At 32.3% G+C, this 25229-nt stretch overlaps 2 protein-coding genes and 1 pseudogene across 6 annotated transcripts; 2 read left to right on the top strand and 1 right to left on the bottom strand.

Annotated features, from left to right (window-relative positions):
- Positions 1–4804: 4804 nt before the first annotated feature.
- Positions 4805–8614, top strand: LOC106768992. Of its 5 annotated transcripts, none has more exons than XM_014654420.2 (12): positions 4808–5148; positions 5242–5284; positions 5493–5519; positions 6366–6464; positions 6580–6692; positions 6839–7001; positions 7298–7399; positions 7517–7609; positions 7684–7764; positions 7880–7938; positions 8031–8121; positions 8239–8614. In XM_014654420.2, the coding sequence occupies exons 1-12, from the start codon at positions 4925–4927 to the stop codon at positions 8326–8328; spliced, it is 1185 nt and encodes a 394-aa protein (XP_014509906.1). In that variant the 5' UTR covers positions 4808–4924; the 3' UTR covers positions 8329–8614. The 5 variants fall into 5 exon arrangements, with proteins under 5 accessions (XP_022639021.1, XP_014509906.1, XP_022639022.1 ...); XM_014654422.2 differs by having other exon boundaries at positions 4814–5148; positions 7744–7764; XM_022783300.1 differs by lacking the exon at positions 7880–7938 and having other exon boundaries at positions 4805–5148.
- A 625-nt stretch (positions 8615–9239) lies between these two features.
- LOC106767714 lies at positions 9240–12684 on the top strand (annotated as a pseudogene).
- A 5585-nt stretch (positions 12685–18269) lies between these two features.
- Positions 18270–19568, bottom strand: LOC106767581 (probable galacturonosyltransferase-like 1). The gene has a single exon (XM_014652504.2). The coding sequence runs from the start codon at positions 19402–19404 to the stop codon at positions 18559–18561; it is 846 nt and encodes a 281-aa protein (XP_014507990.1). The 5' UTR covers positions 19405–19568; the 3' UTR covers positions 18270–18558.
- Positions 19569–25229: the final 5661 nt, after the last annotated feature.

Genomic DNA, 25229 nt, shown 5'->3' with positions numbered 1-25229 from the left:
CAAAGTCACATAACCAAAGTATGCAAAAAACTTGCAAAACAGAATACACAATCGTCTGGTGCTCAACGGCAACAAGGTGCACTCAACACTGAGATAGCACTCAATGCTGGCAACCCCTGTAGCTCTCTGACTTGAGAGTGCTTAGTGGTGAAGACAATTGCTCAATGTCAAGGCTACTGAAGCTACATGACTTAAGCGCGCTTAGAGGTAGAAGTTGTCGCTTAGTGTCTCATCACGAAAATGCCACTAAGTTTGAGTTTTTAAAGCCAATGCTTAACTCTTCCAAATTGCCACTCAACGTCATACCAGATGCTTCTAAATGTGAGATTTTGGCTTATTTCATTGCACATTTTGATTCTTTTACATTTTTTCTCAACTCAAATTCATTTCAAATGTTTCATAAATTATATCAAAACGGACCAATTTCAACAATCAAAATCTCTCATTTTAAAACATTCCACTTTTTATAATTTTTCAAATCAACATATCAATTCCATTTTCAACACAACAAAATAGAGCAAAATACACATGCAACAATATCAATCAAAATAGCTCTTGGATCAAAACACCCCTTATGCATCATAATGGCAGTACCCAAAATACAAATTCAACATGCAAACAACCAATTGATAGAAAATAAATGAAATTCATGAAAAACTTAGCTTTTCTCACCTTGTTAATTATGTTAGTCAGATTTCTACTCCCTCTAATATGTTCTAAGATTCAAAGACAAAAAAGAAAATACTCTACAAACACGAATACAATTTGGATTAGTGATCCAAACGCTACATTGGAGTCACATTCTAGAAAAGAAGCTTGGGACATATCTAAAAAAAGTCATATATACAAAGGTGAAGCTTGTAATATGAGGGAGGATGAACCTATAGAATGGAAGAGATGTACTTATCTTGAGGTAGATTAGGGTTTAGGAGTGGAAGAACTCTCCTTTTATGGTTATATTTCCAACTTTAGCCAAGGAAAATGGGGGGAAGAGATGAGAATTTTGAAAAAGAAGAGAATAGAAAGAATGGATAAGGGTCTGGACGTGAGAGTTATGTTTGTGGTGCTGGCTTTTCACGTTTAAAAAGAAAAACGGGGTTTTTCATTTTGAATTAAAGATACTAATTAATTAAGATTTTGTTTATTTTTGTTTGTATAAAAAAAATTCATTTTCTAAAATATCTCTAGTCATATTTTGTGCAGATGATATTCACATTTGAATTAAATTATAAAGATATATGTTTAGAAGACGACATTTCACTAACATGTTGTGTGTGGATGAATTAAAAAACATAGCCAATAAAAAAGGAAAGTGAGCACTATATAAAAAGAGTATATAAATATTGATGGAATTAGTTTATAATAGTATAAATAGAACTTCCACATTCTTTATAATTTAGAGTGTTGAATGACATGGAAATAGCAAGTGAAGTCCTAAAAGATATAGAATATAGAAGAAAAGAAAAGGTGAAAGAAGAAACAAAGAGACAGTCACAAAAAAGAAATGAAGATAACATAAAATAAAATAAAATAAAAAGAAAGATAACAATGAGGCATTTTATATATAATGTGACCCATTACATCAATTATTAGATAAATAGGAACCTTATTAATGTAATATATCTCTGTTATATGTTTCACTTAGATACATGAAACGCTGGGAACATTCTGGTTCATATGATATATGCATGTATCGCTTTCAGACCAAATAAAGGTTATGGTTGTGTTCTGGATTCTCTGCACGCAATGATATCACTGTCGTGGATATGCAGAAGGTAGAGTTTGTCTGGCAAGTGGGCACTGTTAAGAAGATAAGGTGCAGCCATTAGTTACACGTCGGCATGGCTTGGTCATGTCATGACTTGAGTCAACATTGCATCAAGTTGCGCGCGGCGATCGACGCTGTTTCTTAGTGAAATGACGTGTAACCCTTCTCCATACTCATCTTTTCATTCTTCCACTTTTCAAGATTAATGTAATGTAACCAACCTAATTATAAGAAGGACAAACCAGGCAATTATGGTGACTGCTGCAGTCACGTGGCATCTCATGTAAAATGATGGAGGAAAAGAAAAATAAATCATTTCTGCGTTTCCATAGTTGCTGCCAGTTAACCCTTTTATCAATAAATCAGAAGAACCTCTTGAAAACTGATCCAAGTTAGTCATTTTATCCTATTGGAATCCTTGTTATTTTGCAATATTGTACAAGAGACACCTTGTTCATTTATGTTAATGCAATGCTATAAACATTGTTTACCTTGTTATTAAACATATGGCTTCCTCGGTATAAGATCATATATTATCAGAATTCTGTGGATTATTTATATGGAATACTTAACATAATTATATTTTCTCCTAAAAATATAACATATTAAGTATATATGTTGAGAAATTATGGAAAAGATATCTTGGTGACAATCCAACTGGTCGATTTCCAATGCCGACGATTTATATATAGCATAGTTTCATGGTAGTCAAAACCACTACTTAAAAATGTTTCGTTGCAAATTTTTAGTAAAGAATATGAAAAATAAAGTGTTTCATGTAGTTTTTTTCTATGAATTTTGATTGGATGCTTATTAAAGTAACATCTCTTAATACTAAATCATATATCAATACATATATTAAAGAAACACTATCATAGAATCTTTCATAAGATCTTTGGAATTCCATCAAACAAATATAATGCTCATATCTAATAACAAGTTCATCATTATTAGAATTCCATACATCATTATTCATACGTGTGTATATATATATATATATATATCCATAAACCTATCAATCATTCTCATAATAATTTCATAATTAACAATTAGTTCGACCTTCACAAAATCATACATAAATAAACATCACAAAACTATTGAACATACAAAAATTACATTATGAATTCATTTCAAACTGTAAAAGAAGATAATTCAAATATAAACACTGGCGCTTAGAAGTGGTATTTGCCAAACCTCTCGCAAAAGGTGTCGTTCAACAACAGTTATGGCACTCAGCGCCATACTTCCTGCAAAAGGTGTGCTCAGCGGAATTTTATGGTGCTTAACATCCTAGAGTTAAAATGCTTCATATGTGCAGTACAAGGATGGTGCTCAATGACACTCTAGTGTCACTCAGTGCCAAACCATTCACAGAATTGGACGCTCAACGTCACCATAGCATCGCTCAACACTATCTCATTTGCAAAATAGAACACTTAGCATCACCCGTGTCACCTTGGTGTCACTCAACACTATACCAGATATCAGACCTATATTTTGTATTTTTTAAGAGAACTTATACCTATTTAATTGATCAAATTGGTACTATTTTCTCATTGAATTAGTTAAAGACGATTTTAAATATGAAAACTCTTACTACTTGACTAATTACTAAAAATGTAACTCTCTTAGACACATAAAATCAAATCCAAACCAAAAAATTCATAAATCAAACGTTCTAACAAAAGTTTTCAATTCATCGTATAACATAAACATGTAACTTAAGAGTCCAATCCACACTTCAACATGTCATGATCACCATAAAGATTAATAATCCAGTCAATTCATCATACATCATACAATTTTATTTTTCAAAGTATACATAACTTAAAATAGTACAATTAATTTTCTTACCTAAGAGACAAATGAACTTGCTCTAAGGAATCTCAAATCCTTCAAGCTCACAAGATCCTAACTAGTAAACTCTTCCCAACTTGCATATGCTCTATGTACACATAGAAACATCACCAAAACGATAAGGACATACATCATTGTAATCACTAATCAATAAACTCTTATATAGATGACTAAAAATACATATATAAATGAAAGAAGATTCGCATACAACTAATAATAAAAAAATAAAAAAAATAACTAAAACTCAACCTAAACGAACATAAAAATTTATTAGTATAAATCGAAAAATAAACATAAAAGAAGTAACTTTTAGAGAAAAAGAAAAAAACTCTAAAAGAATTGTTTATAGAAAGATATTGTGTTTTAAAATAAAAAAGAAATTCGAACAAAATTATTTACATTAAAACATTATAACATTAAAATAATTAAACTTAATTATTTTAAAAAATTATAATACTTAAAATAAATCATTTTACCCTAGGAAAAATATCATGGAAGCAGTGCTTTGTGTAAATCTGTGTCAGATAAGCATGAAACTAGGCTTTTTCAACAACAAAAATTAAAAACATGAAAGGAGGCTATAGTACCATGATTTTACGAGTTAAGTTATTGATACAATATATTTATAACGTTTTTGTCAAATGCCAATTGCATATTTTTAATCAACATTTTTTCATACAAAATTATTAAATAGCAAAGATATTATAAAGACTTTTATATTATATAAAGTATAAAATTAAAATGGTCATAAAAATATTAAATTTTATATTTAAAAAATAATAAATAAATTTAAAACAAAAGTAAAGTGTATGATATGATATTTTTTTTTTCGGAAAATGATATTTTAACACCATTTTTTGACATCATTTTGACACTGCGCACGTGTCAAGATGTGACTGGACGATTTCAAATTAAAAGAATTGAGACAAGGATATATTTGGAATAGAAAAACCAAAGTTTGTTTTTTTAATTTGAAATCATCCAATCACATTTTGACACGTGTGCAGTGTCAAAATAGTGTGAAAAAATAGTGTTAAAATTTTATTTTCCTTTTCATTATTAAATACCGACTCAATTTTCTCATCATTTGATATGATTACGCAGAGTTACTGTGTCTGGTTTGTTCTTAAATTACTACACAACATAACTGAAAAGGAAATAAGATTGGGTACATTTTACAGTCCATGGCTTGCTATGTAATTTCGTAAGGCTTCTTGCTATATATATAAAACCAGCCTCTTCAACCTCGCTACCTGGCTTTGTTAAAACCACCACAGAGGCGCGAAAAGGAGAGAGAGAATGGCACCTTCTTTCTGCGTTAATGAGAGAAAGGTATGTGTGAGATGGGTGGAGAAATATTTCAAAGATTGCCTCTGCAATATGAAGGATGAAATCTCGTTCGGTTTGGGTCTCACAAGTCTAGTATTCTGGGGAGTAGCTGAAATTCCTCAAATAATAACCATTTTTCGTACTAAGAAAAGCCATGGAGTATCCCTCATCTTTCTCCTCACTTGGGTCGCTGGGTTAGCCAACAATTTTCATTTTTTTTTTATTTTCTTTTCATTCCACTTTGTATTTTCTAACCAAATCAACCTTACTAATTATATGTGATTCAGGGATATATGCAATTTGACTGGTTGCCTTCTCGAACCAGCTACTGTGAGTGATTCTGAACCCTGTATATCTTAAAATTTGTTTGAGCATGATGGTGGTCCTACAAAAGATAGACACAAAACCCTGACATACAACTGGCTGCCATTAGTCTCTCTTTAATAATCAATTTCGTGTTTTCTTTCTTTAATTTCATGTTATTGTTGACTAACTTTTAATCTTCTTTTTCTGTTTCTCTTTTTTCTTTTCGGCGCAGTTGCCAACACAGTATTACACAGCTCTGGTAAATTAATTGCTAGCGTCAATTTTTTGCTGCATCTTCTTTAGTTTGTTGTTCGTGTTGAATTAATCGTTTTCTGTCGTTAGTTCATCTTAGAATCCTTTTATTAAAACTGCATGATAATGATGAATATGTCACCTGGTTATGCATTCATCTTTAGTATCTATTTTTTGAAACCATGAGTGAAAGGATTTGAAGGTCGGCTTAGTGCTGGACACGTGTCAGCTGTTTGGCCCCAAACCAATATCGCTGGCTTCACTTGATTGGTGCTGTGGTCTGGGCGCAGCCTAGTAATACTGCCAGATCGGCCTTCAATAACTTCATTTTATTTTGAAATCATTTATGTCTCTTTCTTATGACATGATTTCACATTTTACATGTATTTGCAAAAGCAGTTTTTTCATTTGAAAATAACTAATTAAAGTTTAAATAAGATTGTAGAAGATATTTTGACATTAAAAGCTTTTATATTTATATTTATGTCACGTTATCTTTCATTATTTTCTATTTTCTTTTTACTTTTTACAAATATAAAACTTTATTCTTTTATTACTGTTTTAACTCTACAGTTAAATGTAAAATAGATATTTTTCGAAAAAAGTGGTCTTTTACAACCCCTGTAAAAATTTAGTAAGTATTTTTTTTTTTTTTTTGTAAAGTTGCTTTTTGATTATAAAAGTTCTTTTACTAATTCTTTTTACTTTAACGAAAATAATTTTTGTTTAACTTCTGCTGTAGCTATGTAGCTTGCCCGTATTAAATCTCATTATGATATATAATTCTTAGTTTTAACTAATGAAAACTGCAATGTTGATCTTATTAATGAGCAGTGAAAGTTGTGTTTCACAGCTTTACACAATCACTACGATCGTATTACTTCTGCAAATCATATATTACGACTACATAAGCAATTGGTACAAACATCCTCAGAAGGTCAACAACAAAAGGGTACATTTACAATTTCTCAGATTCCTTCTCGTCGATTAATCAAATGAGCAATTCACAAAACATTGTTCTGTGGCTCGTTGAAGGGTAATTATCAACATACCTTGTTATTTTATAGGATGAAGAAGATGAGAGAAAACCATTGAAGGCACCGAAGCCAGCCTACGAGTCTGGAATTCCAATACCAAATGGCACACGCAAAGCAGTAGCTAGACAGGAGCACTATTATATGTAGGCATATAGTTTCTTCCCAGTATTATGCATAGTGTGCACTGTAAAATGCTATTATTTTTATCTCGGTTACAAAAATCTTAATGGGGACGTAATGAACTGAAGTGTAATTTTTTGAATTGAATTGGATTAAATTAATTGTGCAGGTCAGCAAGATCATTGGCTGGAAGTGGCACTCCACCCTGGGGAACTTACATGAGAGCTGCTAAAAGTGGTCCTTCAACCATGGAATCCATAGATGCCTCTTCTTCCGAGGATGATGAAGCTTATCCCCCAATCAAGGCTAGGCCAATCCAACGTCCTGCAGTTGTGAGTTCTTCAACTGTTTAACATGAAGCCAGCTTTATTATATTGGCATAATCAACACACATATACCAAAGCACTTTTGCTCCGAAAGTTACCTCTTTATATTCCTTAAATTTGTCTTTCACGCTTATTGTGGTCGAAATGGCACACTGAATGTTACTAATAATTCCGTTGACATTTCAACTTTACCCTTAACCAATTATCCGGGTACTGTAGTCTTCCATACTTTGTTGTCATCGTATACTAATACACATACCATAATACAATAGTATTTGTTAATTAAACCGTGTACGTTTCAGGGAAGTTATGGTACATTTCTAGCAGCTGCTGTTAGTTTGCCTCTCAAGGCTGATGCTTTGAGGGAAGGGTACATGAGATTTGCTGGAAGAAAACTTTTGCAGGTGCGATTTGCCAGTGGTTCTGGTGCCTTAATAATTCACAGTCACCATCTTGTTTAGTGTTATTTTTGCTTTACATAATTAATACTCGCTAGTTTCTATAATAACTAATGCTCATAGGAATACGAGACACATAGTACATTGGGTCAATGGTTAGGATGGCTCATGGCTGCTATCTATATAAGTGGTCGGCTTCCTCAAATATGGTTGAACGTAAGTATCAAAATAAACCCTGCAATTTTTCTTTCTTGGGTTCATTTATATTCATTTTCAGTTTGATTACACAGTTTATACACGCTTTGCTGTTACTGATAATAAGTTGTTGTCTTAAATTGATGATTATTCAGATTAAAAGAGGCAGTGTGGAGGTAATAATACTCAAAATCTTCATCTCTTGCTATCATATTAAAATTAAGTGTGAAAGGATTAACTTTGTATTTCAGGATTTTTATGTATGCTTTCCCTTTTCTTTCATCCCGACAGGGCTTAAATCCTTTCATGTTCGTCTTTGCATTGGTAGCTAATGTCACCTACGTGGGAAGGTTCCAAACTCCCATAGATTTGCGTCCAGTTATTTATATTCTTCAAATTAAGTGAAATAAGTTGATAACTCTAATAACACTTGTTGATGCAGTATTCTTGTGAGAACTACAGAAATGCAAAGCATCAAAGCTAATATGCCCTGGTTATTGGATGCGGTATTGTGCGTGGCATTGGACCTTTTCGTATCCTATACACGTAGTTCTCGATGCAGATTGTTATTTCTATTGGGTTGATATAACTGTAACTTGTTTACTGTTAAAGAAAGTGAGATTATAATAAAAACCTTAACAATATGACAGATAATAATGCAGTACATCTACTATAGATACTTTCGAAGGAGAGAAGGAAAAGGAGACAACTACAAAGAAGAAAGAGCTGCATCAGCTTGAGTTTTGTGGCTAGATGTGCAGTGATTGATGTTGAATTGAAAAACTAATGGAACGTTCAAAAGATTGATCAACAATTACACTTACTGTGCAACACTTTCAAGAGAGAGATATGTCATATATATGCATGGTATATGGGAAATTAGGAGCTTGTTTAGTTTTTGAAGACATGACAAGGGTTACTTTGAAACTGTGTTGTTATCCAATGACTAACAAAGCTTATGAAATTATGGGAAGTTAAGACTATGGCAGTTCTAAAAAGAAAAATAAAATATTTTAATTTAGATAATATTTTGATACAAAACACATGTCATTTCTTTTATTGATTTATTATTTATTTGTTATTGCACTAGTGGAAAAATAGATATTATGACGACATGTTATGACGGGTAAAATCCATCCATCATAATAGGTTGACCGGCAACATAATTATGATAAAAATAAGACATATTATAACGTAGTTTTATATATCAGTTATAATATGTAACATGGTGGCAAACTTATAAATTAGTTAAAAACATATTATGACGGAGTTATGGATATCAATCATAATATGAATTACGATGGTAAAATTGTAAATAAATTAAAAATGTATTATGACGAACATTTAGACACATGTAATAATATGATAAATTTAGTTAATATATTATTACTGGTTTTTAAAAACCTGTGATAATATCTCGTTCACGGTTATGTGTAATTTCGGCTCTAATTTCTCTTCCCTCCTCTCTTCTTCACTCTCCTTCCAAGTTTCTCATTCAATCCACCATTCTTCCTCTCTCTTTTTCCTTCTCCTTCGTTCATCCATTTTTACCTTTCAAGCTTTTCTCCTCACTTTCCTTTTCTGCTAAGGTTTGCATTCTTCTCCTTTGCTCACTCTCTACCATTCTGCTGCGCTTCTCTGCCTCTGAACTCTCTCCAAACGACGTTGTTGCTCTCCTCGATCCCATGGGTCGCGCTCCGGCGCCGACGCATGCAAGGGTGGCACGACGGAGTTCCCGGCGGGACTAAGGGTTTTGGTCTTCGACGATGACGCCACCACGCTGAGGATTATAGATCAAATGTCAATTTGATGTCGTTACCGCGGTTAGTTAGTTAGTTATTTGCTTTCGACGAAACTTTCATTTCTCGATTATATTCTTTATTTTCTCACGAGATTAACTGGTAAGTAAATCACTGGTTCCGTGCTTGAGGCATTGCTTTATATCTTCACCACCGAGCTCGAGGATTGGGGCGAGATGTTCTTAGTTAATCACTGGTTTTGTTTAAATATAATGGAGAATGTTTATTGTGCAGTCTACTCACTATGATCTAAATTTCAATTAAAACACAATGGCCTGAAAATCTGCAAATAATTTCAATAGATATTTTAGATCTAGTAAATGTCATGACATGGATTTCTTCTGATTTGCAACTTAGTCTTTATTTGAACTAAGTTTTTCTGTTTACTTGTGTTTTTATCTTCCAGTTACCACGTGCACTGAGGCTACTGTGGCTTTGAATCTTCTACGGGAAAGGAAAGGTTGTTTTGATGTGGTACTNAGTGATGTTCATATGCCAGACATGGATGGCTATAAGCTCCTTGAACATGTTGGGCTGGAAATAGACCTTCCTGTAATTAGTAAGTGTTGTTCCCCTTGTCCTTAGAATAACAAGTGTCTTAGTAATGCTTAACATTTGGAAATATATTCTGAATTGTGCAGTGATGTCTGGTGATAGTACAACAAGTGCTGTCATGAAGGGAATTAGACATGGGGCTTGTGATTATTTGATTAAGCCGATACGTGAGGAAGAACTGAGGAATATATGGCAACACGTTGTTAGGAAAATCTTGAATGAAAATAAAGAACAGGATAATTCTAGCAGCATGGAAGACAGTGATTGGAATAAACGGGGAAATGATGATACTGAATATAATTCTTCTGTTGCTGATGCAGCAGAAGTAGTTAAAGCACCAAAAAAGAGGAGCAGATTAAAAGAAGAAGATATTGAATTGGAGAGTGATGATCCAGCCACATCTAAGAAGCCTCGCGTAGTGTGGTCAGTAGAACTGCACCAACAATTTGTCAGTGCTGTGAATCAACTTGGGCTTGATAGTAAGATTCCCCTGCTATATTTCTTTTGCTATTACTTCTATTTTTTATTCTCAGTTACTAGATTTAATTAGATTACAATAAGTATAATGCATAGATATTTTGCTTTTGTTTATTTAATCATTTATCACAATTTAACTTATAGATTGTTTCTTATCCTTGTTTTACCGAAGAGGATACTTGAATTGATGAATGTCCCTGGTTTGAGTAGAGAAAATGTTGCCAGTCATTTGCAAGTTAGTTTTTAGTTCAAAAATGCTAAGCTTGGGGGAGATATTATTTTCTCCGTTTCTTTTTTCACACACTTAAGATCCTCAAAGGTACTATCAAATTGTGAAAACTCAATTGATATTTGTTGTGGCAGTTCCTCAATGTGTGAAGAGTAGAAATTATCGTAAGGCACAACAAATTCGTCTATGTATAAACTGGATTNCAGGGCAGNTTGTGGATGGCGAGTAAATGAAGAGTACTTGGTGTTGTGGAGTACCTCTNGGCTGCAGGAGGTAACATTGCAGGTTAGATGGATCGTAAAGATGTAAGCATAAACAATATTTATTTCTGTTTTTAGAGATATCTTTATAGGTATTTTTTCTATTTTTCAATTTATTTTAAGAATTAGACGGCAAAGATAAATAAATGAAAGGAAGTTTAACATAAACTAATTAAATATATTCACCTGTATGTTTCCTCCTTTTTCATCAAATGCTTGAAGTATGATGAGTTTTCAACATTCCTATTCTATATAATTTGTCTGACATATATATATATATATATATATATATATATATATATTCTAAATTGACTTGTAGGTTCCTATACCAGAGAGGCCACATTTGGAGGAATTAAAACATATTCAGGAGTGGAAGTGGAGTGTAAAGAAGGCAGAGAAAATTAATCTAGAGAGACATTCTCTAAGATGTGACACGGAACTGAAGCTTTCTGTAAGACCTCTCCAATTATCAGTACTTCTTTATTTTATGATTTGAAGAATTGAAAATTCCAGTTTTATATGTTACATCAGTGATTTTCTCCAATTATTAGTACTTCTCTATATATATGTATGTCTGTCTGATTTTTTCTCTTATTATATATGGTAATTAACAACCAGAAAAGATAGAGCACAAAAGCAGGATATGAATTTGGATGCTTATAGATTTTCTATATCTTAGGTCCAGAATTCTTCCGAGTGAGTCAAATAAAGATCATTAATTATTTTGGACTAAACTTCACCTGTTTGGATCTTTCATTTTATTCATTTATTTATAATCATAAACTGCCTATCACAAGAAGGAAAGCTAAGTGGAGGTATAAACCAAGAAGGAGTTTTAAACTTCAAGCATTATTATTCATATTCATTCTTTTCAATTTTCATTTCAGGCGCTTCCTTTTGTTGGATTTGCAGTGGCCATGTTTATCTTTTACCCTATAGTTCCTGTTCTGCTTAAGGTATGGATTCAAACCATAACTACTCTGTTTATATCTTTTTTAGAAATCATATATCTAATAAATGTACCAAAACAAAGCTAAATAGATTGAACTAATCAAAATAATTGATCAAAAGGAAAATTTATGATGCAGTTAGTTGGTTTTGTTCTCCCTCTAAATGTTTCTCCATCAAAAACAATTAAAGCAGTTGCTGTAAGACCCATAATATATATACAGCAGACTGGGCTCTCGAGATTGTTGCTAGCACAAAGGGGAGTTATCCTCTTCCTGAGAAATCAGGGGATGATGTTGATGTCCCTGTTGATTGTGAGTTGTATGTTGATGATCCCCCGGACATTTGGTGGCCTTAGGTAAATTCAATTTATTTCTTCATTTTCTCTATGTATACAGCATATTGTGTTTTGTTCATGTAGTTTTTTAGTTGTGTTTGAACTTAACTATTATGCAATCTGAAATTCTCTGGAATGTGCTGCTTTCTGAAATTCTCTGAAATTCATATGTTATTCTAACTAAGTTTTCCCAAAGGGGATATGATATATTCTAACTAAATACTTATCTAACTGTTCATTACAAAATTGTTCTAATTTAATTATTTTATTTGTAGATCTTTAATGATTCATCTCCAATCAAAGCTCCAGACATTGAAGACATTAGAACTAAGTGAGCTTCTTTTATTTTAAGTGTTAGTAAATTGTAGAAACTTGACTACAATGTAGTATAGATTAATGTTATATTTGGATTTAATATATGGTTTGATTTACAAATCATGTATTAAATATTATTACACAGTTTAATGTTGGAAATGGATTTCATTATGTTAGTTTAATTGATAATGTTCATTTCATGTTATATTGATTATAAATTGATTGATGAGATTATAATACAGGAAATTAATTGTAAATTGAATGGATATGTCAAATGTAATAATGATTTTTTTTTAAAAAAAACAAGTTTTTATGATAGGTGAACAATGTATGTAATAAAAGCTTATTTCTGAAAAGTATATATTATGATAGGTGAATAATTATTTGTCATAATATGTTCTACATATTATGACAGGTGAAAGAATAATCGTCATAAAATGCTACATATTATGATAGGTAAAGTCGCTATATTATGACGGATAAGTGAAAATCTGTCATAATATACTGGAACTATTATGATAGGTGACAGAAAGTCCGTCATAATACACTGAACCTATTATGATGGATTTTTCTGTTCGTCATAAAATGCATAGGACCTATTATGATGCTCAGAACTATGATGCCAAGTTATCCATCATAATAGATCCTTTTTACCCGTCATAAAAAGCAATTTTTCCACTAGTGTTGTGATTATGTGTTCTATACTAAATGAGAAAATAACATATATATACAATAACAAAATATGGTAAAAAAATCTGTATTATAACATTGATTATCACACGTTCTGAAAATGTTCACACTAACTCTTTCTTCACAACTCTCGTAGTCTCAAAATATGCTTGAAGTGTTTCGTTTATCCAATGACAAATGATTATTCAATTCAATTATTCCATCTATTTTTCTTTTTATAACTGAATAAGTAAGTTGTTGTACACTATCAACTGAATAATCAGGAGGTATCTACAAAGATTAGATTGTTTCAATGAGCATTTATAAACAATTAGTTATATTTTTATAATTGATTATAATGGAAATTAGTTTTCATTTGGTTAAATTTTGATGAAAATTGATTTTAAAAGAATTTTTTGCTTGGATATAACAAAAAATCGAGTTATCCTAAAATTTATGAAAGCATTTTCATATTCAAAAAAATAATTTCATTCAACAGACTTCTCTTGGTGAGTGAATTCAATTATTATTATTTTGAACTTCAAAGCAAAGGAACCAAGAGTGTTTCTCCTTATCTTTCTGGTTCTCAATTTAGGTTTTTTAGATTATGCTTTAGTGGCTTCTATTTGCCAATTCGTTGGAGGATCTGGTAAAAGACAATGATCAATAATAAGCAAGAACAGTGACAAGGGTAAGTGAGAAAAAAAAATATCTGGATATGCTTTTTATTTTACAGATATGATGCTTTTTTGTTTCAGCGTTTAATCATAAACATAAGTTTTCAATTGCTATATATGCAGAGGAGTTTCTATTATGTAGTTTAAGTTGGGTTTGGATTTAAGTTTCTTGTAGAATTGGTTATCTTTTGTTTTTATTTTTATTATTATATTTTTGTTATGGTAAAAAGGAAAATTCATATACTAATCTTAGACTTACAGATATTTTGTCCTGTAAATCTTTTTAATAAGAATTTTTTTGATCTTATGAACTTTTTTATCCTAATTCATGTAAATTAGGACCAAATCTTATAAAATAGACTGTTTTTACATGTTTATTTTGAAGGGATGCAGAGTCAATGAATTAATCTCTATAACTATGCAAAGAACAAAAAAATAACCTTATCCCAAAGAACCCTGGATATTTCAATAAATAATGCACGGTTACCGTATAGAAAGCCAAAAAGAAATGTAGGTTCAGCTTCATTCAGCACAGGATTAAACATAAAATACAATCTATATATATATATATATATATATATATATATATATATATATATATATATATATATATANAGATGTAAGCATAAACAATATTTATTTCTGTTTTTAGAGATATCTTTATAGGTATTTTTTCTATTTTTCAATTTATTTTAAGAATTAGACGGCAAAGATAAATAAATGAAAGGAAGTTTAACATAAACTAATTAAATATATTCACCTGTATGTTTCCTCCTTTTTCATCAAATGCTTGAAGTATGATGAGTTTTCAACATTCCTATTCTATATAATTTGTCTGACATATATATATATATATATATATATATATATATATATAAAGTTTAACGCCCGTAATGAAAGGAATATTATTACCCTAATTACAAAGAAATCTTGAAACTTACAAAATCCGAGAAAGATAATTTAATTTAGAAACCTGTGTCGTATTCGAATCCTTTCCAATCTTTCTTTTTTGGGGTTTGTGCTTTCGAATACATATGGTCATCAACGCGCATGAATACAGGAATTCAATAAAGCATAACTTACACATTAAAACCATATTTTTAGGAGATGTGGAAGTAGGTAGTGTTCTTGAAGGGTTTAAAGATATAATTTAAAAAAGAAGATATGAGAAGACAAATAAAAAAATTATTTAAAAGGTTAAATTTAAATCTTATCTTATTAAGTGTTCCTGTATTTCATCTCTTTTTTTTTTCCTTGCATCTCCAATTTTATCATTTTTTATCATTTTATCCTTCATTTAATAAAGTCAAAACTTATTTAATGATGTCTAACCTCTAACAACTATTCTTAACTACCAACAACTCAATATTTTTGTTTGACTATAAACCCTGACATGCACCCCCTCACCACCTTCCTATTCACTCGACTACCATTTTCTTCAGTAACTGTTTCATTGGTTTGAGCCGAGAGATTATACATTGGTGTATTGGTGTTGTCGATCCATGCTAGTGGTGATCCGTGTTGGTGGTGATATTTGGTGGTGGTGCTACATTGAAGTGGAAGAAGATAGAGCACGATAAGAAGAAGACAGAGCACAAGAGGTTAGTCTCAGAATCCAAATAACCGCACTTGGAGTAGCGGTTATGGCTACTGCCTTACGAAAGGCGTTTTGACACAGCAGCACATCGTGTTGCGGCTGCTACCAACCGCACTACGAGTTGTAGTTTTGAGATTCGCCATTTGTGTTATGTTCCGTTAACATGTTCTGTATTATATATTATATATATTATGTGTATGATTTATTATTTAATATGTTATTTATGGATGATAAGTATTATTGATGAATGGTAGTTTTAGTTATGCATCTTCTCCATTGCACATAAACTCATCAACCAAAGCTCGTTTAGAAACATAATAGAACCCAAAAGCGTAACTAGATATGTATATTTTGGTGGTGGGTTTTCAGTGCTCTTGCCAGCATTTCAGAAAATGGGGCTACTGAAGTCTCTTTCTTTAGCATGTCAAATTGAAGGAGCACATCAGTTGAGCCAAAAACTAATTCTGCAACTGCAAGTGCCAATCTTCTTTTCCAATGGTGTCATTGCCTTTCACAAGTAACCAAGTAATACTGTTATTTTGCTTTGCTGATTTGGAATGGATCAAGGCTTCTGTTATTGAAGGAATAGTCTCAGACTGCCATGGCACATTCTCCTGCAATAGTTTACAAATATCAGCTCTTTGCAGTGTTCTATCATCAGTTTTATCCCCAACTGTCTCACCTGAACTGCCATTGCCAAGAGCAAGAGTAGTCTTTACTTCTTTACCTTGCATGCCCTCCGTCTCACCTAAATTCATAAACAAAAATAAAAAATATTAACTAAAATTATATACATAAGAAATAATATAAAAAATTATTTAACAAACAAATAAACCAATGTAAGAAAATATAGTTTACGGATAATAAAAATTATTTAATTCAATAAATTATTTAATATTTAATCTAAATTTATAAATAAAAATAAAAACATTGAATAAAAATACATTAATAATAAATAATATATAAAATTTTATAAATTTAAGAAAAACAACAATTTGAAAAAAATTAATAAACAAAAAAAATTAAAAATTTAATCCAAAAACAATAATTAAACATAAAAAATAAAACCAACCACAAGATGAACTGAAGGAAGGATCCTTTCCATGGATTGACCAGGTCGCTAGAATTTTAGTTCTACTCCTTAAATTTTATTTCCGAGAGGAGGCCATGAAGGCAGTTGTTTCAGTAATGTTGGAGCTACTACGATCTGCAAAGTTAGTTATAGAGAAGGGGCAATCTCAAGGTCGAAATTTATCCTATTTGAAATTTTTGACTGATAGTGTAATCCTTGCTGTGGTGGAAGCATTGCACAAGGAACCTGACACAGAGATTTGTGCAAGCATGTTGATTCATTAGGATGCTTTTGGACGAAAGCCAGGTCAAATCTATTGTTGACGAGATTAAGCAAGTGATCACAACTAGTTCAAGTCGAAAATGAGAGAGGGTTGAGAGGACCCAAGCTGAAGATTTTGATCCTGAAGAGGGAGAACTTATTAAAGAGGAAAATGAACAAGAGGAAGAAGTTTTTCACCAAGTGGGTGAGATATTGGAAACTTTGATCAAAACCTTCAAACCCTTTAGCCATAGGATGAACTGTGTTCCCGCTACGTTCCCCTTTAGCCGTAGGATGAACTACGTTCCCGTTTAGCCGCAGATATGTGGGCAACCAAGATGCACCCCCCACAACAAAGCGCAGATCAACTTGCGGTTGCCATCAGCCGCTGATCCAGCTGCGACGCTACCAGATTCGTCCTTCGTAGTGCGGCAGGCGTTAACCGCAGTGCCATTTGCGATTAACCCTACATCTCCCCGCCCAATTCCCATACTCCCATACACACAATTCATATGCCCAGTTTTAAGCACAGTTCATATACAGTTCATATACACAGTTACGAGCATAAAGCAACCAACAAAAATACTAACTTATATTCATGATTCTCACACCCACAATATCAACAAGATCTAGAAAAACTTGATATACTATCTCTGAGAAGAAGATCTGCTATCCAGCTAATGCCAACAGAGAAAGGAGGAAAAACAACTGCACTTTCAAAAATGGTGAAAAATAAGGAGGAGGGAAGGAGAGGAAGACCGACACAAAGGGAGAAAAAAGAAAGGGGTGTAGGATTTTGTTGTGAGAGGCGGTAGAATAATTTAACTTTTTATAAAACCAATTAATAGGCTGACAAAAATAGACTTATAAAATTTAGGGGTATAGTTGGTATTAAAGTAAAACTGAGAGGTGCAGGACAATACGAGGGAGATGCAAGAAGAATGAGTCTACCTTGTTTGAATGATAAAAGAAATCACCCTATAATAACTCTGTCTCTTTATTCTCTTAATTAAAGCTGGGATCTTTCACCGAAGACGTAAGCAGGATAAGAAACTTAAAGTTCTTCGTCATCAAGATACAAACATAACAAATTCATCTCAAAATTTTCGGCCCAGTTCATATACACGGTAATTCTTAGACTCCCCCAACCAAGGTATGAAAAACCAAGAGAGAATAAAGAACATATGAATATTAGGTTACATTTTTTCATATATATAAAATAAAAAGCGTATGAAACTTAGGAGGCAATTAATAAAAAATAAAATGTTTAACTCCATTAAACAGTTTGTTTGAATTTTAAATTTATCGAATTTTTACTATTTGAATATATTATATGTTTAGAGTTTAAGAATACAAAAATTTATTATTTAAAAATTTGATTAGAAAATTTTATTATACATTTTAACATTATTTATAAATACGAGAGAAAACTAAAGTTATTAGCATTAACAATATTTTGTATTAAAAATACAATATTTAATAAGTTTACAATGACAGAAAAATTTGAACATTCTGTCGAATCAAAGTTAAATTTTATGTTTGATTGTAATAAATTTTTAATAACAAAATAAAAAAATTTAGAACTAGGGAGTTTGGAGCAGATCGTAGGGCGCCCACACAAAGTCCAAATGGCAAGGCATCTTTGCGTCGAGCCTGACCCAAGGCTTCCCCTTCCCACTCTAATGCAGCAGACTCACGGGCCCGGAATGCAGTTCCCGGCAAAGCCCACGAAAATTGTAATAAATTTTAAATAACAAAATAAAAAAATTTAGAACTAGGGAGTTTGGAGCAGATCGTAGGGCGCCCACACAACGTCCAAAGGGCAAGGCATCTTTGCGTCGAGCCTGACCCAAGGCTTCCCCTTCCCACTCCAATGCAGCAGACTCACGGGCCCGGGATGCAGTTCCCGGCAAAGCCCACGAAAATTGTCCCCGCCGAGTCCGTGCTGATTCCAACGGCGATCCACCGCCGTAATCCTTCCGGCGAAGACCAGCAGGAATGGCGGAAGCGACCCGAGCTCGTAGATCCGCATCCTCTTCTGCAACTCCATCCACTCTTCGATGACTGTTGTGTAGTCCCCGGCCCGCCACCGCTGTAGGTCGATCACCATAACGCCGGTGTTGAAGTAGCACGGCCGCTTCCGGTTCGAGAAGGTCAGCGATAGCGAGGGGTTGGCCCAGAATGAGGGCGTGAAGTAGGTCGAGAAGTTGGCGGAACAGTACTCCGGCGCGGCTAGGACCTCCGTGTCGCTGAGCGGCGTGGCGGCGAGTTTGGCGATGTCGTCAACAAGGATTAAGTCGGAATCAAGGTATACGACTCTGACGATGCAGCGAGGGAGGAGGTCTGCAAGGTAACTTCGCGCATAATTGAGGGGCGTGTCCAGCGCGGAGCGTATGGAGGTGGAGATGAGGCGCGAAACCGCGATGTCGTCGAAGGGATAAATTTGGAAATTCAAATAAGGAAAGGAATTAGTTAGTGTTTGGTTTAGGGTAGAGAAGGAGGAAGGTTTGGAAGCTGCGGAGAGGAAGTGGAAGATCATGTTTTCTGGGCATGAACTGTGTTGGAGCACGGAGAGGATTGCCGCCATGGATCCTCGGAGGTATGCCGCGTCCAGGGTCATTGCCACGTGGACTGCATTTCTGGGGCAGGTGTCATTCGGGTGGTGGTGCAGGGTGTCGCATGTCGGCGAGTTATAAAACTTTGGAGCTTCTTTAAAACGTTGCTGGGTGATATTCTGAGAGAAGACGAGGGTGGTATATTGAGATGTAAAAATGAAGAAGAGGAGGAAGAAGGAGAATGTGGAGCTACGTGCCATTTGACAACAAAGTCGGATTCCTTCTTAACATGACAGAAAGATATTGTTCCCTATAAAATGTTTGGATTTGTGTGGGATTCTTCCAGTTTCAGCTCCCATCTTGACAAACAATGAGCTGTCTCAAAACTTATTTTTTTCTCTTACAACTTTTTTACCATTACATATTTAGAAAAATTATATTTTACACATAAACTTTTTATATTTATTTAATATTTTTTTTTTAATTTTTAATTTTCTCCTTTTAAAAGAAACAGAAATTTATTTTATTTTAATAATACTTTATTCTTATACTCACGTGATGATGAAGGTTTGTCAAAATTCTGGATGTAAAGTTTCATTATCCTAAAAAAAATCAATCTTTATTTAGACTGTTATCTTATATTATTTTCCTTTCGAAAAACAAAAGTAAATCCAACCTGTTATCTTATATTATATAGCTATAGGTAGTAAAATTGTAAAGCCAAAGTTAGACTTATTAAAGTCAATTGTTGTTGTAATGAAAGAGAATATTCATATAATTTTATCAAATTTCATTATTAAAATTTGAAAAACAAAATAAAATAATTTTGTTAATGAAAATCAGTTTCCCATGAATTAAACAAAGTTAAACTTTTGTTTTACAAAATTAGTTAAATATATTATGTGAAGAGAAGTTAGGGGAAACAACCCACTCTATATTTTAGTGAAAACTGAAAATAACCATTTTAATATTATTTTACAGCTGAAACATTTTAAGTTGAAGAAAAAAAAAGTTGATAGAAAAATAACCTGCATAAGAGTCAAAATATAAATAAAAATATACAAAAAAATTAACGTGAATTTGCACCTAAAGCCTATGTCACAAGTACCTACCAAATATGCAATTTTTTTTTGGTAAAAATTGAAAACTTTCCAACTATCTTTTTTTTTTTTTATAAAACTACAAACTCTTTTTGAACATTTTTTTTTACAAAATTGTAGATCTGTTTTAAATCAATTTCTTTTGATAAAACTATAAATTCTTTGTTTTATTTGTAAGATAGAGATTGATGGTTTATTGATATGTAGGTTGCTCCTCCTTATATTATTATTATCCTTGTTGTTTATACTGGGAAGTCAATATCAGATAACTCAACCAATTAATATATATTAAATTTCATAATCTATCTTTCTACCTCAAACTTATATTTATACTTATATTTATAGACGTCAGAATCAGCTTTAGATTAATGATGTCTTGATTATGGCCTAATTGGTAATAATCATATTTTGTCTTAAATTAATGAGTTATTGAGATAATCATTCTATAGACTAACTATTATGTTTGCAATATGACTAACCATTTGGACCATCTTGTCCAAACTTGACCAGTCATATGATACACTCTTATACAATTTTTTTGTAAAAAAAATGTAAAATTTTCATAAAAAAATTTGTGAACAAAACTACAAACCTTTTCCTATAATTCTTTTGCAAAAAAAAAAAATTGTTAACTCAACCCTCCAATAACCATTAGAAATTTATCTTAGTTGTATTTAACTTGGTTCAAATCAAGTTAATTTTAGTTTGATTAAATCTTTATTTAATTTTTCTTTATTTCTGTTCTCTTTTGTCAATATTAGAATTTTAAAAGTTTTTTTCACCTTTTTTTTCTTTAGTCTTCTTAAATGGCTCTCACACCTTTGCTTCCTCCGTCCAAAGATCCAAGCCAAGATTAACTCACTTTCTTATTGCATTTCTCATGGGTGACAATGTTAATATTAATATTTATTATTATCTTACTCATATTTTATTAATAGAATCAACTATTCTTTAATTTGTAATTTTTTTTAATCTTTAATTTTATCTTGTTTTTGTAAATAATTACATTTTGGTTTACACTAATCTAATTATACCAATAATTCCCATCTTTTATATTTAATTTAGTGACAATAAGCTTTTGCATCAAACTAAAAATATTGGCAACCCAAAAAAGCATGAAAAACAACAAATATAAGAGATCATGAAGTCATCTGGCACTAAGCGCCACCTCCTTGTCGTTGAGCGCCAACATCATAGAGACAACCTAGCCACCCTACATCCACAATTGAGCGGTCGAAAAACAATGTTGATTCACACAATTGACTCACAATCAATGCTTGGTCAAACATATAAAATATAGCCGTTAGACATCACAAGCAATAACAAAATTTCAAAACATAACTAACTAAGTCGAGTAGGTTGCGCACATAGTCGACTTTGTAATAGTTCAATGCAGTTTTGAAAAACTTTCTTTCCAAAAATACTCACAGCATACTTTGAAAAAGTTTGTGCAAAACCACGAGTTTTAATTGGCTTACTTCATAATGAAATCAACTTAAAATTATTGTTTTGCCACACAATTTAAGTTCAACAAAAGTGCATGTGGTTTTTCTTTTTCGAAACATTTGTTATGCAATCACAAATAAGATTTCATGTAAAACACAATGAATTGCAACAATGACAGAAACAAAACCAACATGTTCTCATATATAGTCATAAACATGAAAGTAATGAACATGTAACACATATAAACGTGTGTTATTAATTATGTGTTGCCATCATAAATAACCTGAAGCTCTCTAAGGTGTTGGAAAACAGGTTGACTTCGTTTTAACACCAAGAGGGGGGGTGAATTGGTGAGGTTTCAAAATCAGAGTCTTTTTAAAATCTTTTTCACAAAGTATTAACCTTTACAAAGTTTCTTGAATCACAAGGAATGAAAAATTTAAGTGGAGCAGAAAAATACAAAGTTGTCTATGAAAGTAGTAAAGTCAACTTAATGCAAAAGTGTAAGGATAGAGAAATCAAACACATGTTTATACCGGTTCGGCCTCGATGCCTACATCCAGTGTCCTTCCACAATCCGGAAGCAAATGCACTATAATGGTCAAGGTTTTTACAACAAGGCTTTTATAGAAACCTTCACCTTAAAAATATAAAACACATCTCTAACCCTCTAACCAAAATATAGGCAATACACACAACAAGATCTGCAGCCAGATATCCCCTATTCTGCAATCTTCAACCCACTTTGAACAATTCTCAAAGTGTCCAGACTCCACGAGTCAACCCCCTATAATGCCAACAGGAAAGCAACAACAATCTTTACAAAGATTGATAAAAATCTTGATCAGCAGATGAGCACCACAATGTATTGATAAAAATCTTGATCAGTAGATGAGCACCACAATGTATAGGGTATGATCAACTAGTAAGCACAAAAATCTTTCTCCTTCAAAGAACCTCTTCAAAGATAGATCACCACGATCTTCTTGATGAGTTCTTGGAGCAAATTCTTAGATATCACAATCTGTAAATCACAAATGAAAGTGTTAGAATAACCAAAGTCTCTATGATCAACTAAGGCACGTCTATTTATAGTTTTCTATAAATCAAACGCTCCTGTAGTCGACTAGGCTACTAATAAAGTCGACTAGGCTACTAATAAAGTCGACTGTCATCAGACAGATATAACAGTTAAGTCAAATAGTAGCAGTCAACAATAACCAAATTGATTTTGCATTTAATACAGTTGACTATCATGAAAGCTTTAACTAACTTTTGAAATATAGTTGTTACTGTACACAAGCATAACAGAATTTCAAACAAACAACTAACTAAGTGGATCCACTACGCATGTTGTCGACTTAGGCACTTCAGCACAATTTGAAAATCTTTTCAATGCAAAATCACTCACAAAAATGCTTTTGAAAATTTGTGCATAATCACGAGTTTTAATTGACATACTTCATAATGAAGTCGACTTAAAACTTGCAGTTATGCCACACAATATAAGTTCATAAAAGTACATGTGGTTTTCTCTTCAAAAACATATGTAATGCATTCAAACATGATGTAACAGATATAATCTCATTGAATGTGCACTCATATATCAAGATCAACACAAACATGTTCATTAATATATCACTCACAATAAGGAATAGAACATGTAACACAAAACAATACATGTGTTATTAATAATGTATTGTCATCATAAAAAACCAGAGTGACTAAAGCACTGTGAGATTAAGGTTAGCTAAATCAGTGCTTCCCTTATCAACAATCTCAACATAAGGTTTGGCTAAACCAGTACTCCCCCTATCAACAATCTCAGCAAAGAATTATCTGCAATCTTATATATTTAACCAACAGACGTCCAGATATAACATATGTTGTACATAACCTCAACCAACATGTTTATGCCCTTACCATTGTCCAACATCAAGCTTCTTTTCAAATCCTCATATACGTTAAGTCCTAGTGATGATATCATTTTAGTTAATGTTAACGAAATCATGATCAATGGTTCAAAACACTCTTAGGAAAATTTCCTCTGAAGCCCAATATAGAGCCTTAACGTCTACGACATGTGAACTATAGTGGATTTGTTACCTTTATCTCAGGTGGTCGGAAAACAGAAAAAACTTTTTTGGTAATAAAAAAAGAATACCTCCAACGGCAAAGGGACTGGACCACAGCATCAAACTCCTTATCATATGTAGAAGACTTCTGTTTAGCCTCATTGAGTTTTTAACTAACTAAAGAATGCTATGGGATGTCCTTCCTTACTTAATACACCTCCTCTATTCCAGATGCATCACAAGCAACCTCAAAAACTTTACTAACTCTGCCTGGGATGTGGGGCTACCTATTATTCATTCGTCGGCGGTCCGGCNCACCCCTACTTAAAGGATGCTGCTTAATTACGAAGGAAATCCATTCTGAATCTAGAGAGTTCCCTTTCGTTAAGCGCATCGAGCCAGGAGTGGACATCATCATCTGCAGACAAATCCAGATCCTGTTTCATCATTAGCTTAGCTAAAGTGGAATAGTATGACTGGCTTTCCGGAAAATGAGACACATCAGTCACCCTTAACCGTGAATCTTTTTGTGATAATCAATTTACCATTCAAATTTGCTTTAGATCTTGTGTTTCACTAGCAGACAAAACATATTGAAATAAATTGTCATATATTAAGAGAAAAACTCCAACAAGGTATCATCATACTCATTCTAATCATCACAAAAGACGTACACGCTAACACTCTCACAAAAGCATTGCCTCCTTCCATCTTTCATCTTCATCGTTCCAAGTTGGGAATGCTCAACATACACTCCAACTTGAGGGGGCTCTCATATTGAATAATATATTTTTTTATTGTTCTTCTTATTCCCTTTCTCTTATTCTCCTGTTTCTCCATCCATATTCAAGAAGAACTTTCATATTGATGTTTTATGATTGCAAAAAATTATAAGAAGACAGAGTCATATGAAATCATTTACTATTTTACATATTGATTAAATATTTTTTATAAAAAAATAAAAATCATAACAAAAAAATGACTTTATTAAGTATTTAATGTCAAAATAACACATACTTTTTAATATTAAATATCAAGAAATAAATTATAATTATATAAATGTGAAAATTTTCTATTAAAATAAAAATATTTCATACAATTAAAAAGAAAAACATGTGCATTTCACGTTCTTACTTAATGAAATTATTTTGTAATTAATTATCATAAAAATAAGAAAAATACTCTTTAACACACCTAAATTTTTTACATTCAGTTTATACTTTTTTTTTTACTTTTTAGTTATTTTTTCTTAAAAAATATAAAAATTTA

This window comes from Vigna radiata, chromosome 7 (assembly GCF_000741045.1).
Source record: "Vigna radiata var. radiata cultivar VC1973A chromosome 7, Vradiata_ver6, whole genome shotgun sequence".
Taxonomy (NCBI): Eukaryota; Viridiplantae; Streptophyta; class Magnoliopsida; order Fabales; family Fabaceae; genus Vigna; species Vigna radiata.
This window is presented reverse-complemented; position numbering and strand designations above follow the sequence as displayed.

Coding starts and splice junctions, on each gene's coding strand:
- LOC106767581 (XM_014652504.2), bottom strand. CDS start 19,404: ATGACCCTGGACGCGGCATACCTCCGAGGATCCATGGCGGCAATCCTC.
- LOC106768992 (XM_014654420.2), top strand. CDS start 4,925: ATGGCACCTTCTTTCTGCGTTAATGAGAGAAAGGTATGTGTGAGATGG. Junction 6,465..6,579: donor AGAAGGTCAACAACAAAAGG/GTACATTTACAA, acceptor GTTATTTTATAG/GATGAAGAAGATGAGAGAAA. Junction 7,610..7,683: donor TTCCTCAAATATGGTTGAAC/GTAAGTATCAAA, acceptor TTGATTACACAG/TTTATACACGCTTTGCTGTT.